Source organism: Pteropus alecto, unplaced genomic scaffold (assembly GCF_000325575.1).
Source record: "Pteropus alecto unplaced genomic scaffold, ASM32557v1 scaffold53, whole genome shotgun sequence".
NCBI lineage: Eukaryota > Metazoa > Chordata > Mammalia > Chiroptera > Pteropodidae > Pteropus > Pteropus alecto.
The window spans coordinates 1,956,548-1,984,321 of NW_006434366.1; the positions used below are offsets into that span (position 1 = coordinate 1,956,548).

The window sequence follows — 27,774 nt, forward strand, 5'->3', positions numbered from 1 at the left end:
CTGGATGGTGATGAGACTTCTCACAAGCAAGTAAGTGTGGAAGGGCCCTGCACCAGCATCCACAGAGCTGTTCTCAGACTAAGGAGAGTGTGTGTATGTGCAAGAGAGAAAACAAGACAGGCATCAAGGTCAAGTCATGGGATCAGAAAGGAGAGGGTAAATGTGAAAAAAAATGTTTGGAGACACAATTAGCAGGACTTGACCATTTACCATAAGTTCAAAGAGAAGAAAAACCCAGAGATATTTTAAAAATGGAGCCTAAGTGCCTGGCTCTTAGATGACGTCATGGTAAGGATAGAAAAGGAAATGTTAAAGCTGTGAAATATAATACCCAGCGAAGGGTTCTCCCTGGAGGGAGACCTATGCAGTGTCCCATTGGCCTCTGTGGCTCTCCAGTTTCAGGCAGTATCCCAGGCCCTCCCCTTGATTTGTTGTCTGCTAGCCGCTGCCTACCTCCCACAGCTAGTGCTAATTACCCACCTGACACCTGGCTGTGAGGCGCTGACCACTTCTGACTGAAGCCACAGAACTCACTCTAAGGCTGACCCCAAACCTCCTGCCCCCTTCGTATTTCTAGATTGTGCTTCTAATTAGCAAACCAGATAAGTGATGCAGTGGGTAAGATGCTAGCTCACCTCGTCTCCCTCCACTCAGGAGAAAGCTACGTGGCCGCTACTAACTAGCCCGCTGCCTCCTCCCACCGATCTACCGTTTATGATGGCATTGTGCAGGGCAGAGTGAAATTATTTATGTTAGATCTGTCAGCAAGGTACCAGCATGGTCTTTCCACTGTGTACCATTTATAGGGCTCTGTTTTTTTTGTTTGTTTCTTTTTTTTCAAAACTACAAACATTTTATATAGACCAGAAGAATGGTTATAAACAAAGCTGCACAGAAATTTTCTCAAATAGTGGATTTTCCATTTGAATCGCTCTTGTTTCTAACTCTCAGCTCTTCTCGGAGTACTTCAGGCTCCCCCACCCATCCTGACGGAGCAGCCTCTTCTTCCAAGGCTTTTTATCTTTCAGATTTGTCACCGGCTCTGCTGGTGGACTAGTCTCTCTAATGTGCTGTTTCTGCTTTGACCCTTTTCTACAGCAAGACCCCAGGGGTCACTGTGAGATACCAGCTTCTTTGCCCCACAGCCAAGGCCTCTGTAATCAAACCTTCAGCTGCCTTTGCACTTCATTTTCTCTAACCTGTGTCCTCGGTTCTAGCAAGCCAGTCTCCTAACGCCCCTTATATGTGCCCAGGCTAAAATGAGCGTGATATTCTAAACTAAAGGCTAGAATCAGATAACTTACAGATGAAAATAATAGTTTATGACAAAAGTAGGCATTTAATAACTATAAACCCATAGTATCAAGTAAAATAATAAAATTATACTCTTAAGTTCTATGTCGATCATGATATATGCTCAGTACCCAAAAGTCCCCCAAATACTAAAATCACTCTTTGAACTGGGAGAAACTTTAGAGAACCATCAAACCCCACCTGCCCCCTTTTATAGGCAGAGAAACTAAGGCCAAGAGAGAAGTAGGAGCGAAGCCAGACCATGGCAGAGCCAGGGCTGGAACCCGCCGGTGTCCGTGCCGTTCTGCCAGCCGTAGGCGCTTCTCCAGCACCGGCCTCTGTGGGATGCGTGCCATCCGTGTCTTTCCTTTATGGTCACATCTTACGTGAGAGCACGTCGCCCTCAAGAAGTTCACACACAGGCCATAGACAGTTAATGCTAAGCTCTCAGATGCCCTTGTGAGTTTTTAACTCTGCCAACGCCCTTTTCCCTTACTGCAGTATCATAGTCACTACCGTCCAGTACTTGTCTTCTGCACTGCACAAGAATTTCACAGAGACAGACTTCGACTTTAAGGTAGGCGCTCCTGAGATTCATCACTGTCTTCGTAATAACCCTAGAAAGACAAAAACCAAGCTCACTGTTTTTCTTTTTGGTTTTTGTTTTTTTTTTTTACTTAAAACGATGATTTTTATCTTGCTTACCATTTTGCAGGTCGGGAATTTGAGAACTCGGCTGGGCGTCAGCATAGGGCCTGACATATCGATTAATACGTTCATAGTATCAAACAGCTTCCAGGCTTGATAGTGACTAGAATATCACCTGGGAGCCCCACTGTGGGAGGTGTTGGGAGCCAGACGTCCATGCGTATGCTTTCTAGTCCAGAATCAACACTATTGGCTTCAACAGAGTCAAGAAAAAAGAATCCTGTTTGCAAAGATATTTAAAAAGGAGAAAAAAAAGCAAAATCTTAAAGTTGTAAAATGAATTCTGTGCTACATGCATATATTTAGAATCTCTCCTTGCAAGGTTAAGGATTCAGGCTGTCACGTGTTTCCTCTTCCCATCTCCCTAGGTGTGGAATTCTTATTTTAGCCTGGCAGTTCTGTTCATAAATCAGCCAAGCCTCCAGCTCGAAGTCATCACTTCAGCCAAGAGGAAGAAGATTCTAGATAAGTAAGACATATGTCTCTTATTCACCTCCTTGCCACATGCGCAGATGGGCCTGTTTCAGTGAGCGTCCACATGGTTCTCACTGGAGCAGCTACCCAAGGAGCCAAGCAAGAGCACACAGTCAAAGGCCAAATGACTTAGTACTTTGGAAAGCATTCCAAAACAGTGCCGAAGTACTGGCCTCGCTGAGTTTGTAGCCCCCTCTTCCTGAACCTTCTCCCACTATTAACTGGCTCCTGTGTTACTATTTCCAGGTATGGGGACATGCGTGTGATGATGGCTTATGAACTGTTCAGCATGTGGCAAAATTTAGGTAGGTCTTTTCTCCTTATTTCTCCCTTCCACATATTGCATAGCCAAATAAAAAGTGACGAGACTGATAACTTCCCCCAGGTTTTAGGAATGTTAATTCAGACAAGAAATCTTTACGTGTCTTTATCGTAACACCTCACATGGGTGGTGTCGCACGTGTGCACAGAGCCCTCGGCAGGGAGAGTTAGCTGAGCATTGAGACCCCAGCAGTACATGTTCACAACCCCTTTTCTGAGAAGTCAAAGTCAAAAGGAGAAAAAGGAGATGAGCGCTTCAGTAGTTTTTCCCAGTTCGAGAACTCATGCTTTTAAGATTCTCTCGGCTCTTCGTGTTCCTGGGATGTTGCGGGCTCAGAGCACAGATCTTGGGGAGCCTCCGCATGTGAGCAAGGGCAGCTGTATATTTTAATAAAGACCGAAACGCTCCTTGGGTCTCTGGTATTGAGGCGCGCACATCACATTTCTGATACCGGTTGCGTGGAGGTTGCAGTGGGAAGGGAAGAGCAGCCCTTCGGTGGCAGTGATTTTAGCTTCCTTTCTTTCGACACCTTCTCTTTATAGCTTCCCTAGTACCCACCGCTTTGGATCTGAAATTGTGTTTTGGGTAGAATACTTGGATCACCCTGGTGACTAAGTGGGCCATCCTTTGGCACAATAGGTTTCTGAGTAGCCTGTCGGGGCTGGCTACTCTTTCTAGTGAAGTCTGCTTTCAGTTAAGCTTGTGGCTCTGAACCCTTAGGACTGGCAGTCATAAAGTCTTGCCGCCCTCCATTAGCTGTCTCGGTCATTAACCCTAGAAGCCGTAGCCGGCAGGCACCAGGGCCTTCCGCCCGTGAGGGAGATGCATTTCCCCAAGCAGGCTGCCCGGCTTCAGCACTCTTCCTGCATCTAGCAGGACTGGGGTATATAGTTTAACCCTGAAATCGACTCTGAGATTCTCAGGAACACAAGGGACCAGCAACTGTACCAAACACCGAGACTGGAGTACGTGGAATCAGCCCCGGGGCTAACGTTTGCTCTTTCGATGGGCTTTCAAAATGGAAGAAATCAAAAAAGATGCCAAATTTGCTGGATAAAGCCAATCCTGCCTCATTGTTTTTGGTGGAAATGACATTTTCTGGTCCTCGGGAACTGATGTGCCTTGGCTATAGCAGTCATCACACAGTCCCGCAGTTTGTCTCCTTAGTCTCTGAAGGACTTAAAGCAGAGCCCCAACAGGTGGTTCACTCTGTTGCACCATTGCAAGGAAAAGTTCTGTCCCATGGTCCTCAGGACCGGCCTTGGCTTCTGGGTGCATGCCCCAGATGCAGGCCAGCAACCCACATCACCACTTCGCATGGGCAGGCCTCAATAGGAAAGCTGAGGGGCGAGCTGAGCTGGTCTGAGCAGATGTCGTTCTACCATCAGAAATGCAGCGCGAAGACAAGGGGCCAGGCAGTGGGGGGCACACACTCTCCGCCACGCTGTGGGCGTAGGGCAGGGCTGCGCAGAGCCTCCCACCAACTCAGGAGGGGTCTCAAAGGCGCTGCTGAGCACAGCAGAGAGGCCCATGGCCTTCAGGCCTCTCATAGCTAGACCAGGGACTGTGCATTGACACCCTCATCACCTAAATGCCTCTGGGCTGGAGGGGGACCCCAGGGGTGTGTGGTGTTGGGCGGGCTTCCCTTGCTCACTGACTGTTCTAAACACACTCAAACACTGTCACAGGATACTCAGAAATCCTGTTCTGTCTAGAGCAGTGAACTCTGTTCCTTGATCTCAGCATGACATTCAGGTAGTACGTGGAACCTCCCAGGAAATTCTTTGGAAAGGCAATTCGTGCCTGTCGAACACTTGTTTTAACCAGCCCAGGCTAGTTTTATCCACGAACGCTACAAAGCCAAGAGGGGGCTATCTCGGAAGGCCGCCAGAGAGAGCCTGCTCTGTCCTCAGATGCTTCCAGTGCAGATCCAAGCATGCGCTGTGGTCACATTTGGGAGGTTTCCACGGAAGGAGCAGAGGAAGCATAAACTAACATCTGTTGGGCTTTGTCATTCAGGTGAACATAAGATCCACTTCATCCCAGGAATGATCGGTCCTTTTCTGGGTGTGACGCTGGTCCCACAGCCGGAAGTGCGGAATATCATGATTCCCATCTTTCATGACATGATGGACTGGGAGCAGAGGAAAAATGGCAACTTCAAACAGGTAAGACACCCCCTGGCAGCGTTCAGAGTATTCTCTGGAATGAACCCTTACTGCCCAGGAAGGTGACCCAGATGGCCAGGCTAAGTTTCCACTGGAAATAAACTGTAGCTTGGCCATCCTGTTCCAGGGTTCTCCCTTACTCGCTGGCCAGAATTAACTTGTGGAATTTCTTCATGAAGTTAGAGGCCAGAAAAGGATCGGAGGAAGGGATCGAATATCATGTGAAAGGAGCTTTCTGATCAAGGGGGAAATGACCGAGACTCCAGCCTCCCAGCTCATTCAGGAGAGGGCTCTTGGGAGCGTGGTGTTCTTCCTTTCTGGAGGATCCCCAGGGTGCATGGTGCAGGCATTTCTAGGGCTATAGCCAAACCACATGACTTCTCATGGCTCAGGGGAGCCCAGGATTTCACGGAATTCTACACAGAGAGAGATGTAAGTCCTTGGCTTCTGAGTGACTTCAGGCTATCCCTCTGGGCAGTTCTTCTGCCACCTCTAAGGTGGAGGAGATGGCCCCTGGCCATATATCTATATCCAGGGAATAGAACTAGGACCAAGAAGGGTCAGTGGTAGGGAAGAAGACTTTAGCTAATAAAAGAAATAACTTGTCAGTGACAAGAATTGTCCAGTGTAAGCTGGCCTGCTTTGGGAGATGGGCAGTTTCTCTTTACTGCTGGCTCTCAAGCAGAAGCTCCCAGGAAGCCTCTAGGAGAAATTTCTGTAGTGACTTGGGGACAATGCCAGTGTCTCACTAAGCTCCCTACCAACTCTGATTCTGGGATGAACCAATGGTCTTAAAGCGAGTGTAACAGGAAGGAGCAGAGTAAATTTTTATTTATTTTTAAATTTATAAAAAGTAAAAATTCGCTCTTTGTGATTTACTGTTCTGTAAGTTTTGGCAAACACATAACTAACTTCATGGAACCACTACCACAATCAGTATTGTTTTCATTCCTAAAACTTCCATCTTGCTGCCCCTTTATAGTCAGAACCTTCCCCTGCCTTTAACCTGCGGCAGCTATTGATCTGTTGTCCATCACAATAGGCGTGCTATTTCCAGAACGTTGTGTAGTGGAGTCAGGTAGACTGTGGCCTTTGAGACTGGCTTTCACGTAACGTGATGCCTTTGAGAGATGCATCCACGTCGTTGCATCGGTCAGTTGTTCTGTTGCTGAGTAGTAGTTTATTCATTCACCATTTGAAGGACATTTGAGTTATTTCCACTTTCGAGTGATTTGAATAAAGCTGCTAAAAAACATTTCTTTACAGATTTTTGTATGGATATAAACTTTCATTTTTCTTGGGTAAATACCTAGGAATAGGAGTGTTGAGTATCGTGGTAAACGTATGTTTAACTTTATAAGAAGCTGTCGAATTGTTTTCCAAAGTGACTGTACTGTTTTGAAGCCCCAGCAGCAGTGCATGAGAGTTGTGGTTGATCATAGACTCACCGATGTTCGATATAGTCTCTCTGTTGATCTCAGCCATTCTGATAGGTGTATAGTTATATATCCTTGTGGTTTTAATTTCCATTTTCCTAGTGATTAATGATGTTGAGCATCTTTTAATGTGCTTATTTACCATCTCTATAACTTCTTTGGTGAAATGATTATTCAAAATTAGTGTTTGTTTTTAATTTTTTTTTTTATTGTGGAATTTTGAAGTTCTTTATATATTTTGGATATAGGTCCCTTATTGAATATATGATTTACAGATATTCTCTCACAGTCTTTAGCCTGCCTTTGCACTTACTAAACAATATCTTTCAAGAACAAAAATTTTTAATTTTTGTGCAGTCCATTTGATCAGTGTTTTTCTTATGTGGATCACGCTTTTAGGATTATATCTGAGAACTCTATGCCTAACCCAAGACCACAAAATTTTTCTCCTATGTTTCTTCTAGAAGGTTTTTAATTTTGCTCTTAGATATCTGATCTATTTTGAGGTAGTCTGTGTGTAAGGTGTAAAGTATGGGTTAAGGCTCTTTTTGGTTTCTTTTTTGCATATGGCTGTTCAGCACTTTTGTTGAAAAGACAATTCTTTGTCAAAAATCAATTGATGTGGATCTCTTTCTGGACTCGCTGGTCTTTCTGTTAATCTGCATGTCTAATCTTTCGCCAGTACCACACTGTTTCGAAATTAGATGGTGTCAATTCTCCAACTTTGTTGCTTGTTTGTTTGTTTTCAATATTGTATTATCTATTCCAATTTCTTTTCCTGTAAATTTCAGAATCAATACATCAATATCTGCAAAAGTTCCTGCTGGGATTTTGATTGGGATTGCATTGTAATCTATAGATCAAATTGGGAAGAATTGATATCTTAATAATACTCTGTGAAGACAGTATATCTCTCCATTTATTTAGATATTCTCTGATTTCTTTTATTATTAGTGTTTTATAGTTCCAGCATGCAGATCTTATACATGTTAGGTTTATATGTAAGTGTTTCCTACTTTTTGATGGTGTTATATGTTATTCTGATTTTTAAATTTTGTTTTCCAGTTGTTTGTTGCCAGAATATAGAAAGACTGTTGTTTTCGTATATCAGCATTGTGTCCTGCACCTTTGCTACACTGTTATTAGTTCTAGAAGCACTTTGTGTAGATTCCTTGGGATTTTCCTGTCACTTGTGAATAGAGACAATTTTATTTCCTCCTTTCTAATCCGTATGCCCCTTATTTCTCTTCCCTGCCTCATTGTGCTGGCTAGGACCTCCAGTCTGAAGTTAAATTTAAGAGTGATGAGAGTGTACATCCTCCTCCTTAATCTTAGGAGAAATCGTTCAGTGTTTCACAATTAACTATGATGCTGGCCCTAGGTTTTTTATAGATGCTCTTTATCATGGGTAAAGAGTATTTAAAATAGGAATCCATTGTTGAAGTGAGCAGGAAATAATAACTTCAAACAAAAAAAAAAACGTTGCTTTTCTGTGTTATCATACCTGTACCCGGTGAGAGAACTCAGTTACCAAGAAGTAGGTGACATGGCAGGTCTGCACCAGCGGTCAGCCAAGTCTGTCAAAAAGCGGGCTGGGCCGCATTCCAGAGTCACTAACACAGCAAAGAAGGTTAGCTTTGTGGAAGACTAAGTTGGAGCTCATTTGTCTCATATTCCAAGACTCAACTGATGGGCTGTGTTTTATTCCCCAGTAAGACAGTCATGAATAATTGATGTCCAGCAAGTCACGTAAACTTTGTTGTTCCTAGTTAGAAAACCCTGGCTGCTTCCCTTTGCCATCAGATATTTTAAACGAATAGTCTACTCTTTCCACTTCCCGCCCACCTGAAACATCCTATTTAGTCTAGCGTGTATGGTGCACCCACTTTTGCTGAAACTGCTCTGTTGAAGGTCACCCATAACCATCTAATCACCGAAATCCAAGATTTTTTGGGTCTTGATCCCAACTGTGCTTTCCATGGCTTTAGCTCTATTGACTACTCCCCTACTCACCACCTACTGCAAATACTTTTTCTAACTATAAAAGCTGTACTTATTTAATGTAGAAAAATTAAAAATACAGATAAACTATAATGGAAAAACTTAACCCATAATCCTACTCTTATTAGTAACTCGTAGGGGCGGAAGTCAGGATACGTCTTTTTAGATTTTTTCCTAATACACAGAGGTTTCTTAAGTTGAAAAATGGAATCATTGCATTCATTGCTTTTTTAGAACAATTAGCACGTTAGTTCGTATCTCCTTTTTTCAATGGCACCGTCTCATCACTGCTTCCTCGTGTCAGTCACCGCTCCTCCCGTCACGCTGCCCGTTTGGAGGCTGAGGGGTCCCCCGCCGCGTGGCCGGACCCCACCCGTTTAGTCTCAGTTTTAAAAACCTAGGCTCCTTCCAAATTTTTGTCGTTAATATTGCAAAAAACATATACATTCCTAATTATTTAGGTAAACTCCTCACCTATAATCGTTGGATCAAAGAGCAGAAACATTTCTTAAGTTTTTTACACTATTTCTTGAAACTCAACAGTTCATTGACTTCCCAGACCCCAGGCCACCCTTTCTGTGTGTGTCCCATGCAAGCACTGACCACGCCGAGCTGTGGCAGCTGTCGTCCTGCCTCCCCTACCATGTGACGAGCTGCTGGGAACCAGGACCGTTTCGTGTGCTTTTATTTCGTAGAACCCAGCATGGTGCTTGAGACATGGTGGGTTCGCGGAGGTGAAAATCAAAACTAACATTCATTGAGCACTTCCCAAGAGCTAGGTAAGGCACAGTGACACCGACGAGGAGTGTTCACCACCACTACCATCTCACAAACGAGAACACTCCGGCGCCGAGAGGTAAATATTTTGTCCAGGAGTAGGCAGCTGGATACGTAAGAAGAAATGTGTTTGTTGAATGAATTAATAAGGAGGTGCCACTTCAGGGATATTGGTTCTCTAAATAAAAGTAACTCCTGAAACCTGAAATTGTCAGTATTGCCAATTACAACATGATACGGTTGAAGAACTTAGCACTTCGTTTGGCTCAGAGACATCGATTTTGCATACATCGATCGTCAGCATCCCCCATTTTGGACTTTTTCCTTTATCAGCACTGCAGAGGGCGATGAAATAATGTCCCCATACCCTTCCACCACCAGCTTCTTTGCCTAATACAGAAGTTCTAACACTGAAATAGGCATCAGAACCACCCGGAGGGCTTGTTAAAACATACTGCTGCCTCCCTGCTGAGTTTCTGGTCCAGTGGGAGCCTGACAATTTGCATTTCTAAAAGATCTCTGCTGACTGATGCTGCTGGCCCAGGGACCCGTTTGGAGAACTCCAGGGAACTGCTGCTACTCATGTCTTACTGTCCTACTCTCTGTCGCTGCAGGTCCCCTCCCCACTTTTTCCCTGTTCTGGGAAACACAGTCTCCCTATGCCCGCATGTGCGAAGGGCGGTCCCTTGTTTTAAACAGACCCTGCTTCCCTTGGGAGGCTAGTGGCCAGCTGACTAACCAAGTGAGACAGGGCAAGCTTTGAACTGGGAACAAGACACTTGGCCTTCAAGGCCCAGCTCTACGTGAGTTTACCTAACTCCAGGCAGGGCCCTGCTGATGCCTCTGCTCTGCTCCTCTGCTCTGAAAGAGCTGGTTGGCATCGATCCCTGAAGACCTCTTGTCTCAGACTTTCTGTTTCCAGTGACATGTCAGCTGACTCATCAGGCAAAACAAATGTGTGACGGTGCCCATCCTGGCCATGCAGCAGACCAGGGTTTCGGAAACCTTAATGGCCTCCAGTGAATTTCCTAATTTAATTATTCTTTTATTGCTTCATTGCCTTGGGCCTCTTTGGCTCTGTGTGGAGTGAGAAAATGCTTCTTTTATATAGTCCGTTATTAAATGAAGACATGCCTTTTTTTTGCTCATATGAAATCTATATAAATAATATCGCAGCACCACATTTTCAAGGCTAATGAAGGATATAAGAGATTTTATCTCACATCACTTCCAAGTGATTTCTCACCTCAGAGTAAATCTAATGAGACCTATTAGAAAAGTGGCCGGCGCTGCCGAGCGCCTTGCAGATCGGTGTAGTGGCCGCGAGTGCAGCCTTGCTCCTCACGGTCCCCACGGGCCTCGCCGCGTAGGAATCCGATACCACTACAGGGGCCTGTGATGAGGCAGTGGCAGGGGCAGCGGCCCACGGGCCTTAGGTCCCGTGGTGACACAGTGGAGGCTTTTATCCTGAAGGAGAATCTCTGAAGGAAACCCATCGCCCTCAGCCCAGCCTGATGTCGGCCAGAGTAAGGAGCAGCCCCTCAGCCAGCTTCTTTTGGGACCGGCTGAGTAGAGGGTGAAGTTCTAACCAAAGGTTTTTTATACATACAAACTCTTTCAACTGAACATTTCGTAAGAAAGAAAAATACTTGGCAAAGGCCTCTTTTGGAACCAGAATACTTTCGTCTCTGGGGAATCCTTGCATTTTGCTCCCTAGACTGGGAAACACTACCTGAGGCTTGCAAGTTCCGACTTTTTTTTTAAACCGCTGGAGCGGGAGGTCTTCCTGGCCGGGGCGGCAGGGTGGCTTCTCGATGCTGTACATTGGGTCCTGCCTTCCGTAGGATTTGTTTGGCTCCAGGACAAAATAGAAAGCACTTCTCCGCCACCCTCGCCTACCGCAGAGCTGGACTTCTCACCCTTCCTCTGAGGTCAGCTCCCGCTAACCAGTCTCTGCTTCCCTTTAGGTGGAGGCCGAGCTGATCGACAAGCTGGACAGCATGGTGTCGGAAGGGAAAGGCGACGAGAGCTACAGGGAGCTCTTCGGCCTGCTGTAAGCTACTGCGGCCCCAAGCACCCCACGCTGGGGGAGGGGGTGAAGTGGGCCAGTGAAGTAGGGGTGCTGCCCCTGCTGGGCTGGCTCCAGAGTGTGGGTATCAGGAGAGACCCAGGTTGTTCCTGGTGGTAACAGGGCCCACCTTTTGTCAAGTAAAAAGTGGCACCATGACAGCATGCTGTCGGGGACGGCCGTAGTTGACTGAAGAGACAGAGACAGGTGATAACTCTGGACTTCTATGGTTGCACTGTATCCAGTTGGGCAGATAGCTCATGTAGACTCAGCGACGGCCCAGTGCTGGAATGGGGGAGGGGGCAGGGGATTAAATCTCTGCTTTATAAAATTGCGGTCAGCCTGAAAAATACTACGTGGATCTTAAGACTTGAACAAATCACGCTCCCTCTCCAGGGCAGTTTCCCCGTTCGTGATACAGGGCGGTTGTACTGAATGACGTCAAGGATTGTCCCAGGTCCGCCAGTCATGGCTCCTGTCTTGAGTTCATGGAGGCCAGGAGACCTTGCAGGGCTAGGTCGAAAGGGAGAGACTCAGGGGGGGCCGTGGTCCTCCCAGACAGATAGCGATGTTGGGTGTTTCATCTTCCTAAAAAACAAAATCTTAAGATCTTTACAGCTCTAGGGTCCCCTCCCATGTCACTCGTTTCCAGCTTAGAGATTTTCTTTGTTTTAGGGCTATATTAAATCAAACCGGTAACATTTTTTTCAGTACTAATACTGTACATTTGCTTCAAACTTTACAGTATTCAGAATGTTTTGACATTTTCTGTTTAATCTTCACAACACATCTGTGAGGCAGGCAGGGCACATATTGTCCTGATGAATGGAGGTGCTGAAACAGCTCAGAGAAGTGTCAGCACACCCTGTTACATGACCAGTAAGAAGCAGCTCGTGGGGAGGACCCAGATCTCTGGTGTCAAGAGTGGGGAGTCTTTCTCCTCTACCGTGCCCACTGTGTTCCTTATGAGTCACACAATAAAATATGAATCTACTTGAAATTTAAATAATTATAATTTGTGAAAACGAATCTATCTTTTAGTATTTCTTTTTTAGCTGAAGATGTTTCTAATTATGGAATTAAGGCAGAGAACTCTCTTTCTAAGCCTTTGACAGATGGATGACCTTGCTACAAAGGAAGAAGGACAAAAATAGCTTGCGATCACTAGTTACCTGACCAAATAGTGTTTCATAAACTCTTCTAAAATCCTGTCTGAGAACCGACCGGCCACTGATAGCACGAAACAGCATTTCCCAATTCGTGTTTCGTGTTTCATGTTTCGGGGAAGGTGATTGTAGGTTCGCTGGGAAAAGGAGAAGCGAGGATCGTGGGCTGATGGGTTTAGAAGACTCAGTTAAACGAAGCCAAACCGGCCTCTGTGTCGTAGGATTTCTCCAAGCCTTTAAAGTGCAGAAAGATGTGAGAAGTTTCCAAAAGGAGGTGTAGTGACCAGCGCTTCGTGCATGCTCGCTCAGACTAGCTCGCCCTGTCCCCAGGACAGCAGAGCTCCGTGGACCATAGTCTGGGGGCTGCTGACATAGCTCAGAGACAGAGCCGACAGTCCTGCCGTTGCTGTCTAGTCGCACGGGTCACATGGGAAACACTCACTTTCCCAGAAGTCTCAGCTCAGACCGGGTGCTCTGTGCAGGTGATGACAGTTATCATCACCGTCACAGCAGCATGATCAGCAGCCAGCTGAGGGCATGAGTCCCCAGTGGTGGGCCCCTAGCTGGGCCTGCCAAACCAGGTGACTTTCAAGACCTTAGGGAGCGAGGGGCAGTGTGGAAAGGATTCAGGAGAGACCCATGGGAAGGCAGAGGATCTCAGAAGCCAGGCTCTTGGGGAAGTCAGAGGCCGTCCTGGGGTACCAGAAGCCTGGGCTGGCAAGTAAGAAGAGGACCTGGGCATTTAGCTCTTGGCTCTGGCACACTGCGTGGAAGCATCCCGACAGTGGAAATGGCTGGGCGTAGCTCCTGAATTTGCTCACTGTCCCTCGTGCTGGGCCCTCAAGACTGGTGGGAATCTTTCCCTTGTTTTACACCAAAAGACTGGTTTGTATGTTTGCCGAGGATGGCCCTAAGCAGGGATGGAGGCAGTCCACCAGTTGGCAAGGCCAGATCCAGCCCTCGGTGGGCTCCTCCTTGGCTGCTGCTCCAGAACAGACCTCGCAGTGTACAGACAAAGGGGCCGGGGCTTTGAAACCCCACCCTCGGTTCAGTGGCGCTCTTAGGGGCTTGTACAGGAAACTGGGAGATTTATGAATGTGTTGCTGCCACTTCAGTAATTGCCTTGTCTTTGCTTTCTGCTGCATGGAGTAGAACCCAGCTGTTTGGGCCCTACCCCAGGTGAGACTGCAGTGTGGTAAGTCTGCCGTCTCTAGATCCGTCACAGGCCCCAGGGCCTCGGGACCTCGCTCTTTTGCCCGGGAAGGCTCACGAGCTCCGTGTTGTGTTCGCTTCCCCCACTCTTCCACCGATAGCCTGCTGGAGAAGGTCGAACAGGAAACCTGGCGTGAGACCGGCATTTCCTTCGTGACGTCAGTCACCCGCCTCATGGAACGCCTTCTTGACTACAGGTATCGTCTCACACACCCCAGACTTCTCTCTGGTCAGGGTACACTCCCCACCAAGTAAGGTACCTCTTGACCTTAAAGCTGGAATTCTGAGGAATGTGCTCGTGTCTTCAGCATCCCCTCTTCCCGTAGCACAGTTGTGCTTGTGTGAGCTTCAGCCCATTATTCCTGGGCCTTATGCGGTCACAGGTGGCCTTTTCAGAGCCCCTTTTAGGATAAGAGACTCCTTTGTCCGCCCATTATTCCTGGGCCTTATGGGTCAGAGCCCCTTTTAGGATAAGAGACTCCTTTGTCCACACCCTATCCCTAGTCTCTCCTGCACCTGCCACCAGGCAGGAGGGAGGATGGGCAGACTCTGCCCTCTTCCTCACTGCAGCATTCACCGAAGGCCGGCCCGCTTCACCGTGGCCTTCCAGAAAGAGCAGAACTTAATTCTGTAGGCTTCCAGGCCTAGTTCTAGCTGCCTCTCTGCCTTCCTTGCACAAGCAACTCAGACTCATGGCCGAAACCAATTTTATTCTCCTCCCTTTCTTGTCTCAGTGATGGTACCTACAACGCCAAGTTCAGACTGTTACACCTGGCATCAGAGGCCCTTCATAAACTGGCCTTTGCTCACCTCTCTGTCCCTATCTCCTGCTGGCCCCCAATACCCATGCTCTGCACCCCAGCCTCCCAGCGTTGCTCCTTATTAGCATAAAGGAAACACCATGATGCTTATGATAGTTCCCGTTCATTAAAAATATACCCTGTGCTTTACATTGTCTCTAATCTCATAAGCAGCCCTGAAGGGTGACCCTTATTTTTACCAATGAGGAAACACCATTGGCAGGACGTGCCATTGACAGGATTTGAACCCAGATCTATCTGACTCCAGAGCCATGTCCTATCTCCCCATCCGTGTCGTCACCACTCACATCCTTCCCTTCGGGCTTTTCCAGACGAGAGCTTCGCTGGCTCTCCCCTCACACCTCTTTCAGAGTATGAGTCACCTCGGATGATGATCATTTGTCCCCCTTCTGACTCACCCAACAGAAGAGAGCCAGCTTCCTGAGGACAGGGACCTTGTCCTTATCTCCCTGGTCCCCTACATAGAGTCTTGATGGTCCCTGGCAGGTATATAGTACGTATTGGTTGATTGGATAAAGTTTCTAGAAGACCATGCAGGATCCAGGGACTTCTCTTCTTCTGCTCCAATGCAGTTTAGTTCAACAAAAACTAAGAAAATAATTATTAAAGCTAAAAATTATATACATCGATTATGTAAATAATCAATAGATGGTACTCCAGAGTGACCTGGAGTAGCGTGAGTCTCAGTTTCAGGCTGCAGGACCCTTAGTCACTCAGCAGCACCTCCCCACCGTTGCCGTTCATGCCTTCAGCTCCCCATGAATCCCTAACGTTCTGTGTCGGATATGAAAATGCTCGCTGGTAGCAGCCGTGTTTCCCAGGGTTTTCTTGGTGCCCTCAACAGACAGGGACAGAGCTGGGGTTGCCAGGCCCTCGGGGCACTAAGTGGAACCTCCACCTGGAAGAGACGACTGGAGGTTAGAGAGCCCGCCTTTCCTGGGCCCCTCCTCTCTCACCGAGGGCTGCCCGGCCACCTGGTCTAGGCACAGCCGCCGCCACTGCCACTGCCACATGCTTCGGAAGCCTCTTTCAGCAGAATCTTCCCCGCTCATCCTCCAGAGAAAGTGAAAGAAGGAGCAGTGGCCGCTCCCAAGTCAGCTTTAAAAGGTGTTCTCTCCATTGAGTAGCCGCACAGAAGAGAAGGGCCCGCTGCAGGGGTCGGGAGAGGCGGTGCTGGGCCCAGGTGTGTAGGGATGCCCCGCCATCCGTGTTGAGGCCATCGCTTTTCTGTTTAATTGATTTGGCCGTGAATTTCCGGTTATGGCCAGACAGAAGGTGATGCCTGGTAAATGTTTCAGCTACTTTCTAGAAAAAGCAAACCATTAAATGCCAGAGGAGCTAGGTGAGGTCTCACTGCCCTCCACGGGAGCAACTTGTTGGAGAGGCAGATGCCTCCTGCCACTTTGTGGGTTGCTTGGAACAAGTTGGCCATCTGGCCCTCAGGTTCACTCCTCTTGAAAAGTCATAGCAGTTTCCTGTCCTTGCTAGCACTGAAGGACAGGTTCTGCAGTGGCATCTTCAGGATCCCCGTGTCTGGCTGCAAGAGAACCAGATGCCTTATGGGGCGAAAGTGCTGACAAGGGAAACCTAGAAAGAAGGGCTTTGGTCCCAAACCCCACAATGCTGCCGACTCTAACAGCAGCGTGCCGGAGGAGGACAGAGACTCGGCTTTGCGGAACAACGTGACAGTGGTGTGGGTTTTCGCTATTCTTTTCTTTCAAAGAAGTCACCTTAAAGAAGACATCCCTTTGGTGTTGGGATGCAGCTAGGAATGTAGAGATAACTGAGTTTGTCCAGTGACCATCCAGAGGCTCAGTGACTTGCACTGGGGCTCCCAACTCACAGTCCTTCACCGGACCCCGTGCCTGTCAGTGGAGCAAAGCCAAGACATGCTTTCCCCCCGACCCTGGTGGTCCATGAATTCTCTTAGTGGCTTTTTCCCAGAGCTGCTGACACACACCTGCACAAGGAGCTGTATCTTCCCCAGAGCAGAGGGGGCATCACACACAGAGACGCAGCAGGCAGATGGGACTCTGGCTGGCTCTGTGTACAGGAGGCTTCTTGCCGGATCCACTGGTCTGGTTCTCATTCTCCTTCATCTCCTTGTGCCAGGCCTCTGCCCCTGCCCGGGGGAGCTTGGCTTTGAACGTCCCCTCTCTCCCTTGGGAAGGATCGTTTTCAGTGGTCCCATGTTCTGGGCCAGCCTAGATCCCTTCTATACCCAACCCTGTCAGCATGAATGCAGCTCAGCCCCGGCCGAGGCCACCCCTACCTCAGAAAGAAGCTCCAAGGCCCTGCATCCAGGCAAAGGGACCCCAAAGATCAGCACACAGGAAAGAGACCGTAGGGAGAAGGCCAGCGAGGCGGTGAACGTGGCCGCCACATTGTGGTGGCTGTGGCCACAGTTTTGAAGCTGGGTCCCTGGAATTGAGCATCTTGGTTCTGTTTAACTCTGTCCTATAAAATAGAACTTGACCTTCAAGGAAAGCTCGGTGCCTCTGCTTTTGGGAACCTAAGGTTTCAACCTCCTCCTTTGCTGACACAGTCTTCTGTGCTGAGGACCCTGCTGTAGCATCTGGGCTCCACACTCCACCACCAAACCAGGGGTTCAGTGGACCAGAGATCTCCGAGCCCTCGGAGTGGGCCAAGAGCTCGCAGTACAGTTGTCATCTGTGGAGGGCATTCCGGTCTGGGGTTAGGTCACACGGATGCCTCGGTAACACTCCTTTGAGCCAGGGGACACTCATCTGTGCTCTCACTTCCAGGGACTGCATGAAAGGAGAGGAGACGGAGAACAAGAAGATCGGCTGCACTGTTAACCTGATGGTGAGAGGCACGGGCTCCTCCTCTGTCCGCCCAGGAGAGCCATTTCCGTCCTGCCCTGCGGTTGGCTTGGCCTTCCCGCAGCCCGCGGCTGGAAGCCTGAGACTTCGAGTCAGGACATCATCCCCACTACCGGCACCCTGGAGCCCTGCTCTCTTCGGTCACATTCCCTCTTGGGAAAGACATGAAATGAGCTGCTCTTTTAGACGGAGCTCTAGCCTGGCCTCTTGGCCAGGCCCCACCAGCCCGACATACCCCAGTTCCCAGTCTGCCCTGACCCCCACTCCCCAGGCACTCTTCTGCTTTCTCACTCCTCAGGGCTCCCACAGGCCTGCCAGTGGCTTCACCCCCAGCAGGTGTCCTCGGCCTGCCGTCCTGTCCCGTCCAGCACACCTGGGGCTCTAGCCAGCTCCCTGGAGCTCTGGTATGGCCTTTGTGGGTGGCAGCCTCTCCCATCTTTATGTGTATTTCCTTCTTTCTTACAGAACTTTTACAAATCGGAGATTAACAAAGAAGAGATGTACATTCGCTACATCCATAAGCTTTGTGACATGCATTTGCAGGCCGAAAACTACACAGGTGAGCAGGAGAGGGAGGGCCACGTCTCCGAGAGGGTAGACTGGACGGATATGCACAGCTGGCATTAAGGGCCTGGACTGGTGTCCGCCAGCTCTGCACGGAGCTGGGGCCTTGCGCCCCTCCCCTCACTCCTTTCCCTCAGCTCCTCTGTAACGTGGCTGAGGGAGCGCAGGCGGGATGCCCACTTGGACCTTTGTGCCATGACCTCGGCTGCCTGGGCGGTTCCTTTCTCCCTGCCTCCTATTCACCTGCTCTGAGCCCTCAAAGGTGACGTCCACATTCTACTGGGCCAGGTTCAGAGCACCCTGAGCTCGCTGTCGCCCATCAGCAGAGCCTTTCCTAGAGTCTGTGCAGCTGGAACTGAGCGGGGCCATAGCACGGGTACATCTGTCTACCCCGGGGACATCTAGAATGCTCTGGCCCACCTGCCATGCAGTCTGGGCTCTTCCCCTGCAGCTACACAGCAGCCCACAGTGAGCTCTCCACGGCGAGTGTGGAGAGTGATCATCTACTTTCTGACAGGCCTTCCATCGTACCCACAACGTAATCCGGTACTAAGGCCTTTACTAGTAGAACAAATTTAAAAGCATTTCAGTGTGCCTGTTACATGCTGTTTATTGTGCACCACTATGAGTCAGGAGGGTATGTGTGTGCATGTGTGTCCTGCCTGATCACCTGGTACCATAGTTCCCCCCAAATAGTCCCTTCTTCACTGTGGCGACCAACCACTACATCTTAGCCCTTGGGCCGTACAACTTAAATTTATGTGGTAGACCAAGAAATTCGGGCTATTCTTATCCATACACATTACTAGAATTAAATGGATTATAGAAAGACAGAAGCTTTTTTCCTTATCTCTAGATGTTAGAGAGTGTTTGGCACAGATGCCACCTTTTCTGACAGCCCAGCTTGGCAAGAATTAAATCTGATGACCGGGCTGCATCTGTCATTCTTCGCATCCCCATCCACCCACGACCCCCTGCGAGGTAGCGAAGTGGTAGACTTTGGTGAACTCTGTGTGTCAGTGGCGGCATTTACTAAACTCTTGGAGGACAGGGTCATGACTGAGAGGCTAGTTCAGGGGTTTGGACTAGAGGGGGTGCCGGCCTGTCTCTAGGGACCTCAGGAATGACATCTGGAAAGAATATATTGTTTCCTAGGCTCTAAAGGTAGGTCTTGAGTGCCTCAGGGGCTTGTCTCCAGAGATAGAGGTCTTCCCAGATCCAGCAAGGAGGCATGTGCATCTCAGAGCAGGAGGGTCCCGTGGCCAGAGGACAGGCAGAGAGGCAGGGGTAAGGAGGAGCCGGGAGCATCTCTGCAAACAAGTGGGCCTGGCTGAAATTGGAAGTGGGTCACAAAATAATCAGAAACGAGATTCTTCGTAGTCGTGGGGACAGACTTGAATAGGGCCTTAAAGGCCAGACAGAAGCGAGCGCCGATTCCGTTTAGCTTTGTGGTAGGAGACGCCGCTAAAAGGAGCAACTAGAACAGGACGAGCAGATGGCGCAGTGAGGGCCCTAATCAGCGGCTGTAATTCAGTGCGTTGCATTCCTAGAGATTCGGGGAGCCACGGGGCTTAGCTGCTGCCGTTTCATACAACCCTCCCCAACTGTTCCACGTAGAGGGTAAGCCGTCGCTGGCCTGTGCCCCAGGTCCACCATCAGCTCCAGGTTCCCCCAGGAATAGAGCTTCTGGCTCCAGGCCCGTCACAAATGTACCACCATTCACACCTCTCCCCTCTGGTCTTTCAGAAGCAGCAGAGGTGAGAAAGCACCTCCGGGCCATGCCGAGATCAGAAAATGGAGCTAGAGACGTTGAAGCTGGCTTAGGGAGGGCAGAGAGAACCCTTGGCCAGTGCTCATCCCTGTGAGCCAGTTCGCATAAGCTCAGAAAGAAAGCTCTAGTCAGTTGAGCAAAAAGGGACCCAAGAGTTCTCTCTGACATGTCCGTGTCTCCCAAAGCAAGGCACCCTGTGCACAGACTTTCAGGTAGCTGGGCCGTACTTTACCTGGAGCCCAGAACAGGTGAGACCAGGCTCACCTGTGGAGGAAGGTGTCTGCCAGGGCCTTTGGCTCCTTCCTGCCATGGTCAAGGGTTCCTGGCTGGCTGGGAAGCCCCTCTGTCTCACCTTTGGGATCCAGTGTCCCTGACCGGGGCTACATGTGCTATGACGCTCAGCGCAGCCCCCCGGACCTCCCTATTGCCTGTCCCCACAGAGGCTGCGTTCACTCTGCTCCTCTACTGCGAGCTGCTGCAGTGGGAGGAGCGGCCCCTGCGGGAATTCCTCCACTACCCGTCTCAGCCTGAGTGGCAGCGGAAAGAGGGGCTGTGTCGCAAGGTCATCCACTACTTCAACAAAGGCAAGGTACGGCCGCCGGGCAAGCCTTCGGGCCCCCACCCCTGTGTGATGCGCGGCTTCTCGACGTTGTAGGGACGGCAGCAGCTGTGGAGGGTGGTGTGCGGGGTGGTGAATGGGTGGACGCCCATGTGTGTGCATCAGATTTGGAGGCAGCATGTTTTTCCCTGAAGAAAAATAAAACCCAGCTGAATTCTGTGGCTCGGAGGCCAGTTCCAGATCGGGGGTGTAAGAGACAACCCCACGTGGCAGCTTTTCACAGCTACGAGTGCTAATGCTATTATAGCAGGGCTCCTGGGCCCCCGTTCTACTCACTAGACTCACTTAACTGCTGTGGCTTCCTAGTTCGCCGTCTAAAATGAGCTGTCAAATGAATGGGTTGGAATCCTAGCCAGGGAGTGCGGTACTGCCTGCTACCAGTCCATGTTCTCGTCCGGATCTCTTCCTCACAGCCCAGCTTAGGCTCCTCTCACGGGGCTCACCCTCCACCAGACTCGAAGCCATGGGATTGGCAGGCATGGTCAGCATCGCTTCAGGCCTCTGGGGCCTGCCCGGCCATCCGCTCCCGTCTCTGGGAGCGCTCCCTGGGCCCTCCGGCCACACACTGGAAAGGCTGGCATCTAAAATTGTTGAAGCTGTCCCTTCATTACTCAGCTTAGTTTTAAAAACTAAAATAGGCTCATTCAGGGAACTATAGTGGCTGAGCTCCTAACTTGAATGGACATTGGTTTTTTAAAATGAGTTTTTTCATCATAATAAAAATTTAAACATTAATGACTTTTGCCCGTAAGTCAGAAGACATTTGTCGGTTTTACATAACATAGGAGACGTCTGCGTTTATCAGAGACATTCACCAAGCAGGGAATGCACCAGTCAGCAAGGACCTTGCCGAAACCGCAGGACCTGCAGCCTAGCCCAGAAAGGAGGCCATGCTCGGGCCTCAGCCAGAGGCTCCTGACCTGCGGTGCTGGCCCAAAGCCTCCCTGTCTTGTGGGTCCTGGGCTGCACTTAGGGCCCCACACAAAGACACTTTGAGGCCTTTCGTCCTGGCACACAGCCCATTGGTGCCTCTACTTACCCACATGCCCGGCAAGCCCACCACGCTCGCAGGAGATGGCATGAGCCTGGTGTGAGTGGCCCGCGCGGTCAGTGTATTCGTTCTTTTTGCTTTCCCAGGGCGGAGTGCAGAGCAGGGAGGGGCCTCCCTCTAATCAGACCTCCCGGTGGGGCGTGTGAGCGTTAACGGCCCCTCCTTAGCCCACACTGCAGAAGTGTTTAGAAAAGCGCGTTTCAACCTTAGTATGGACGAGGGACCGATACGCAAACCCTGCCTGAGTGCTGTGAGTGGGAGGGAGGGGAGACGGGTCTTCTCTGGGAGCCCCCGCTCCTAGCAACCTGTCTCTGCTGTGAGCCGCTGGGGGCGCAGGTTCTGTGCTGCGTACAGAGGCCTCAGTGAGCCTTTTCATGAGCTCATCCTCAAAAGGGTGTTCAGCACATTCATTCTTTTGGGCTCAGACAGAAGGCCAACTCTGTTTCTGTGCCTTGCTTGATACTTGATAGAACCAATGGGTAGGGCTAATCAGTTTTACTTGAAAGTATTTGGGGTTTTTTAAAAAATAGCTCCAGAAAAGCCAAGCCTGGCTGTTGCAGGGGAGGCGCCCCCGTAGGCTTCTTGGCAGCAGGAGGAGGGCAAGAAAAGCAGAGGCTCCAGGGAGGGGCAGGCGAAGGGGTTCTGGCCCTCAGTACCGCCAGCACGCCCTGCCTCGCAACCCGGGCCCACCGGCCCTTCTCTCACACACTGCCAGCCTCTCTGTCATCGGCCTTAGGCCGCCCAGTCGCCTTTGGTCCCGTGTTTATTTCCTGAGTTCCAAGAGGGACTGAGACAGAAGTTCACCTTGTGACCACAGCCTCGCCCTAAGCCATTCCCTCCAGTGGGCAGTGGTTAACCCAGGAAGCTGCACCAGGGCGAATCAGACTCTGGTCCACAGAAGGCCATCTCTCCTGGGCCAGATAAGGAGAGAGGGACACTCCAAAGGCAGGTGTGGCAGAGCGGGAGTCGAAAGAAGGCAGGGGAGGTGTGAAGATGCGAGCTAGTCCTTCGTCGCAGAGCAAAGGGAACAGACAGGACGGGGAGCTGGACAGAGGCCTCCGGCCCCTGTTTATCTGGCCGACAGACCATCAGAGGACCAGCCTTCTCTGTGGGCTGGGCTTGGGCTCTCCTCCTGAGGACGGCTATTGCGCATGCTCCTCGGAAGAAATAAAGTCTTTTGCTTCTAATACGTTGTGTGTAAAGGAAGTACAAAGACTGCTGTCTGGAGCCCCAGGATTTACCTTCTTTTCCAATTTGATGAGAGTGAGCCCTAAGTCAGTGCGACTTTTGTGCCATCCCTGTCGGATGGGTAACAAGGCAGTTCACATCTGCCAGAGCTGGTAGAGTGATTGGATTTCAAGACTGGTAAGGAGTTTTAGAGTTGCTTTACCTCCTGCCAGAAGTAAGGAAACTGGATGCATGGTACCTGTAGCACATTCCCTTCTCTGTGTGGAGGCAGCTCCCCAAACCCCAAGACCAACTCGTTTCCTAGCACAACCCTCAAGGCTGGCAGACCGTCTTCACACTCCTGGTCCTGGCTCCCTGCAAAGCTCATCGGGGGCGGGGGAGGGCTCGGAGCAGCAGGGCTGCAAATTAGGGCAGAGCTGCCAACAAGGTGATGAGCACCAATCCCAGTAGGGGACAAGACCTGCTTTACTGGGTGCTACTCTGGCAGGCAGCACGCCATTAGCCCACACGGGGCCCTCATCACCTGCATGAGCCATCCCCACAGGGCACTCTTGGTAGGCGGGACGAAAATCTGCACACAGCTCAGTGGCCTAACTAGCTGCCTGCCAGGCAGACCCTGTTGTGGGCCCTTGTGAAACCTGCCCAAGCAGCACTTAGAGTCGGGGAGAGGACAGACGTGTGCCCCATGAAAGCTGCAACGTAGGGCGTGAGAGTCTTTCTGGTGCCCTAGGGTAGAGGCCTTGCATTAGGGCAGGGAGCCAAGGTCTATCTAAAATTCTCTTTGGTTTGTCTCAACCTCTTTCATTGGTCCTGCAGTTTCAATCCATATGGCAATAATCACCTCAAAGGATAGAAAGAGCATGCTTTTGGGGGGAAACGCAGTCCCGAATGAAGTATTGTCCTTCTCCCTGATGCTCTTTCAAATAGCATTTTTTAAAAATATAGTCCTTATTGTTTAAACATTTATATTGGAATACGTATGGGTATAATTCTATGATATCTGAGATTTGCTTTAAAAACTGTGGGGAAGAGTCAGTGGATGGGGCAGGAATGATACATGACTGGCCATGAGTTGGTCATTGTTAAGGCTGGAGTTCATTCTTCTGTTCTGTTTTCCTATATGTTTAAAATTTCATATAATATAAAAATCTTAATGAGTATTTAGAAGTTAGAGAGAAGAACCCGTCTAAAATATCAAGAAACCAATAATTCCCAATCTAGCCAAGAGAGAAAGCTCTGTACTAAAGAGAAGAAATGGACAACATGCCCCTTAGAGAAGGTCGCTTCAGCCTGTCACCATGACAGGAGCCACACTACAGAAACAGCCCGGGGCCTGAGGAGGCGAGGACCCTCTAAAGCCTGCTGTAAGATCGAGTCTTCGTATAAAGGAAATTGTCAGGCCTACCGCCAAGTCCTCGGGTGGCCACTTCCTGTTGGTTTCCATTTCCAAGTTTAAATGATCTTAATTTAAAAGTGACTGGTTCCTTTATTTAAAAAAATCTTTATTGAGTGCTTGCTCATGCCTGACACTGTTCCAGATTCTGGAGATGAAGTCAATAAACAGGGTCCCTGACCTCATGCAGGTTAATACAACAAAAACAAATCCCGCTTTTAAGTAAGATAGCTTCAGAGTGGTGCAACAGGATGGGTGGGAGGCGCCTGTCTGTGACAAGGTGGTCGGGGGCGGGTGGGGGACGCCTCTGGAAGGCGGAGACCTCTCAGGAGACCTCTCAGTAGAAACCCGAAGGCTGTGCTAGAACGCCGAAGTGCTGCACGTTCCCTGCACGTTGGCTTTGAGCATATGTTCTTCGTGACGTGCGGGTCGCAAGAGGCGTCTGGTTGCGCCCTCGGATGTGTTTGGTGCGGGCTCGGGCCGTCCTGAGATGCCCGAGGTGCTGAAACCTTGTTCCTATTTCTGCCGCAGAGCTGGGAGTTTGGGATCCCACTGTGCAGGGAACTGGCGTGTCAGTACGAGAGCCTCTACGATTATCAGAGCCTCAGCTGGATTCGGGTGAGCCTGCCTCCTTCCCGCCCCACCGCTGATGGGAGGTGCCTCTCCTGGCGGCAGTTTCTGAGTGAGCCTTCCCTGCAGGCCCAGCCCTGGCTCCAGCTGTGGGCATTACAGGAGGCGCAGAGGCCGAGGTGTTTGCCTTCGAGACCCTCGCAGTTTGGCTAGGGAACCAAAACACATCTACCAACAACTGTATGATCCAGACCCCAGGGGCCACCGGTACCCAGCGGGAAGAGGGGGAGAGAGAAGCAGCAAATGCAGGATCGGGTGGGGGTTTCAACGAGGAGGAGGCCGCCTAACTTCACGAAGAAGCTCTTCCTGAGAGGATTGTGTCCAGGGTGCTTCGTCTGAAACTTTGTAAGGTCTGGTGCAGGGGTTGAGTCCTAACAGGTGCCAGGTTCGTCGGCAGAGAGAGGCCAGCAGTCTCGGCTCGCCTTCCGCCTGCACCCTTGGCAGCGCAGCTAGCCCTGCTGTGTCCCCGACCCCAGTCAGGATTTGGGCCTGTGTAATTGACATGGCCCTCTTGCAGCGGCTTCCCGACTGGACTTGGAAGGCTTCGATTTCCCTGCAGGCCGACTGGACTGAGTGCATTAGAATTCTCTTTCCAGTCGGCGTTCGGTGCATTTTTCTGAACGTGAAGCCAGGTCAGCCCAGACTAAAACTCTTCCCAACCTTGGAAATGCCAGACATTGTGGATATTAGTTCAACTTTTAAAGTTTAAAATCTCCTAAATTGGAACCAGTACCAGCGATGCTGACAGTTGGGCCTTCCTCACTGACTGCTAGCATCTTTAGTCAGATGAGAGATGAACGAAAGCAATATGGTTGCACTGGTGCAGAGCGGTGCTGAGAACTGCCCTTAGCTCCTGTCAGCAGCAGCAGCCCAGGTCAGTCGGTGTACTGATACCAGTGAAACCTGAAAATTCCCAGGGAACAAAATTTGTTAAATACGTATTAAACGTGTGACCTGAACGTGTGGGAAGCCTGGGTCTCCGTGGAGCAAAGTCCACCCGCTGGGAAGCCGCACAGAACAGCCTGTCTGGGCAACAGGGGCAGGCCTGTCCCATGCCGCTGTCAGATGACGGCGGGGGAGGAGGGCTTCCTCCCTCATGCAGCTCTCTGGGGCTCACTTCTCAGGCTCACTAGACTGAGTCGCTGTGTCCTCTTTCCAAAAGACAATGTGTACTTGGGCCTGGGACGACTTGCTTTGAACGCCACTAGTGGTCAAGCCCACCTGAAGGCCACTGCCTTTCTCATTCACAGAAAATGGAAGCCAGCTACTACGACAACATCATGGAGCAGCAGCGCCTGGAGCCCGAGTTCTTCCGGGTCGGCTTCTACGGCCGGAAGTTTCCTTTCTTCCTCCGGGTGAGTCCGTGAGGTGGTCACGACAACTTAGATCATACTATACACAGAAGTCGTTTATTGCCTGTCTGCTTTTTTTTCTTTGGAACCTTTCTTTGTAGTCTACTGAATACTTCTTTTTTGAAGGACTGACCAGTCAACAAAAGGCATTGGGTTTTACTTTAGACTCTGTTTTACTCCACTGTACTGTTCTGTAGCTACGTGAGGGTGGTTTTCCCACCAAATCAACCAGGTTCCTACAGGCAGTGACCAGGGTCTGCCAGTGAGCAGTAATAAGCTTGGTATCACATCAGAGGTCAACTGTGCTTAATGCTCCTTTAAAAAAGCCAGTCTGCTAGCAACAGAGTCCAGGCTAACCACGTTTCAGATGTAAGGATGGTCAGCTTGCACATTTCCTGGGCAGTCATCATTCCAGGCTAAAAGGAAAATGATTTCTGCAGGAACCAGTAACAGTGACAGGGACAGTGGGCACACTCTGCCTAATCGTGACCCCTAAGAAAGCTGTGATTTCGTTCTAGCGGTTCTGGCAGCAGAGGGTGAGTCAGTAGAGACCTCCTCATTCTCTAGGCCTCCTTCACTCCCTAGGGACCATTCACCTCAGGCATTTTACAAGTGGCATGTTTGTTGCCCCATCGGCATAGATAATTTCACAGCAATGGAGGCAGAGGTGAGCAGAAGAAGGAATTGCACAAGAGTTAGAAACCAAAACCATCTCTGTTAAGTCCTTGGACAAACAAATAATTCTGGGCCCTGTAACTTATTTCTTTCTCTTTTCATCTTTGCAAATTATGCTTTGTTGCCATTTTATTCTCTTTTTTTTAACTCCCACAATTTGTATATCATATACCCGATTTTACTTCAAAACACCGTTATTTTAGATGTATGATACAAAATTGGGCCCTGATGTCCCCACATCTGTCCCTGCCAAACAGGAAGTCGTCATGGTTCGACCCGGCTCCCGTCCCCCATGCTTATGCCACAGGGCACATCAGCATCCCAGGGACCTGGTGTAGAACCTGCACGCGAGCCACCCAGACGATGCTTGCAGTGACCGTCTGAATGTTCAGACGTGGTTTCAAGGGTGCCAGTAAGGGAGGAGAGTAACAAGGGCTGTTGGGAGATGTCACCTGTCAGTTCATCCCTGTCTCCACATAAGGAGTATTCCCTAGGAGCCATGTTTCATGCCGCAAATCAGCCCGGCCTAGCCGCATGTCCACCTCCCTTCTCTCAGCTGCTCGCTTCATCTGTGGCAAATGGAAGAAGTCCCAGAGGAGGTAGCTGTTTGCCTTGTAGATGGCAAGGACAGAGTCTAAAGCAGTGGCAACCAGATCTGTCTTACGGGGGAGGCTGGGGCTCCCGTCCGAGCAAACTTGAAACCAACAACCAGCCTCAAGGTCAACACTGTGCGCCTTCCTTCTGCTGGGTCTTCCCCAGAAGGCCAGGCTGCTCCCTCGCCTCTCCTGAGCACATAGGTCATCGGTTACTTTAGCTCTGTCGGCTTGGTTTCTCTAGACCATCTGCCTACCCCACTTCACAAACGTGATTGCCTACTGATGGGCGCAGAGTCAGGAAAACATCTAGCCCTCCCTTCTTAGAGGAATTTCTGTTTCTCTTCATCTGACCCACGAACAGACACTGGTAAGGGTCGGACATCTGCGAGTGGTTGTGAAAAGGCCACTTCTTCGTAATTACCTTCTTTGTCAGTTCTCCATGTCGAGCAAAGGACTTAGAAATGTCTCTGACGTTTGACTACTGGTCTGCTCCACTTAAGAGTCCTTCCTGCTCCTTCTGACCTTGGGGTTGCCCTTGCATTCTGATCCATCTGGACCTGCGGCCCAGCCTTAGCTGGGGGCTTGGGGGCTACAAATCCTGTCCCAAAAGGGCGAGGTCCTCCAGGGCCCGGCCTGTGGTCATCCC

The 27,774-nt window shown here is 49.9% G+C and overlaps 1 protein-coding gene across 1 annotated transcript in view; it reads left to right on the forward strand.

Moving 5' to 3' along the window:
• DOCK3 (dedicator of cytokinesis 3) overlaps positions 1 to 27,774 on the forward strand; it is a 259,284-nt gene that overhangs the window by 210,795 nt on the left and 20,715 nt on the right. Inside the window, exons 28-39 of the mRNA XM_025044832.1 lie at positions 1,795 to 1,870; positions 2,370 to 2,470; positions 2,722 to 2,780; positions 4,817 to 4,965; positions 11,147 to 11,232; positions 13,566 to 13,592; positions 13,727 to 13,822; positions 17,212 to 17,272; positions 17,755 to 17,848; positions 20,065 to 20,213; positions 24,407 to 24,493; positions 25,756 to 25,860. Of these exons, the coding sequence (XP_024900600.1) occupies positions 1,795 to 1,870; positions 2,370 to 2,470; positions 2,722 to 2,780; positions 4,817 to 4,965; positions 11,147 to 11,232; positions 13,566 to 13,592; positions 13,727 to 13,822; positions 17,212 to 17,272; positions 17,755 to 17,848; positions 20,065 to 20,213; positions 24,407 to 24,493; positions 25,756 to 25,860 (1,090 nt within the window). The remainder of the gene's footprint in view (positions 1 to 1,794; positions 1,871 to 2,369; positions 2,471 to 2,721; positions 2,781 to 4,816; positions 4,966 to 11,146; positions 11,233 to 13,565; positions 13,593 to 13,726; positions 13,823 to 17,211; positions 17,273 to 17,754; positions 17,849 to 20,064; positions 20,214 to 24,406; positions 24,494 to 25,755; positions 25,861 to 27,774) is intronic.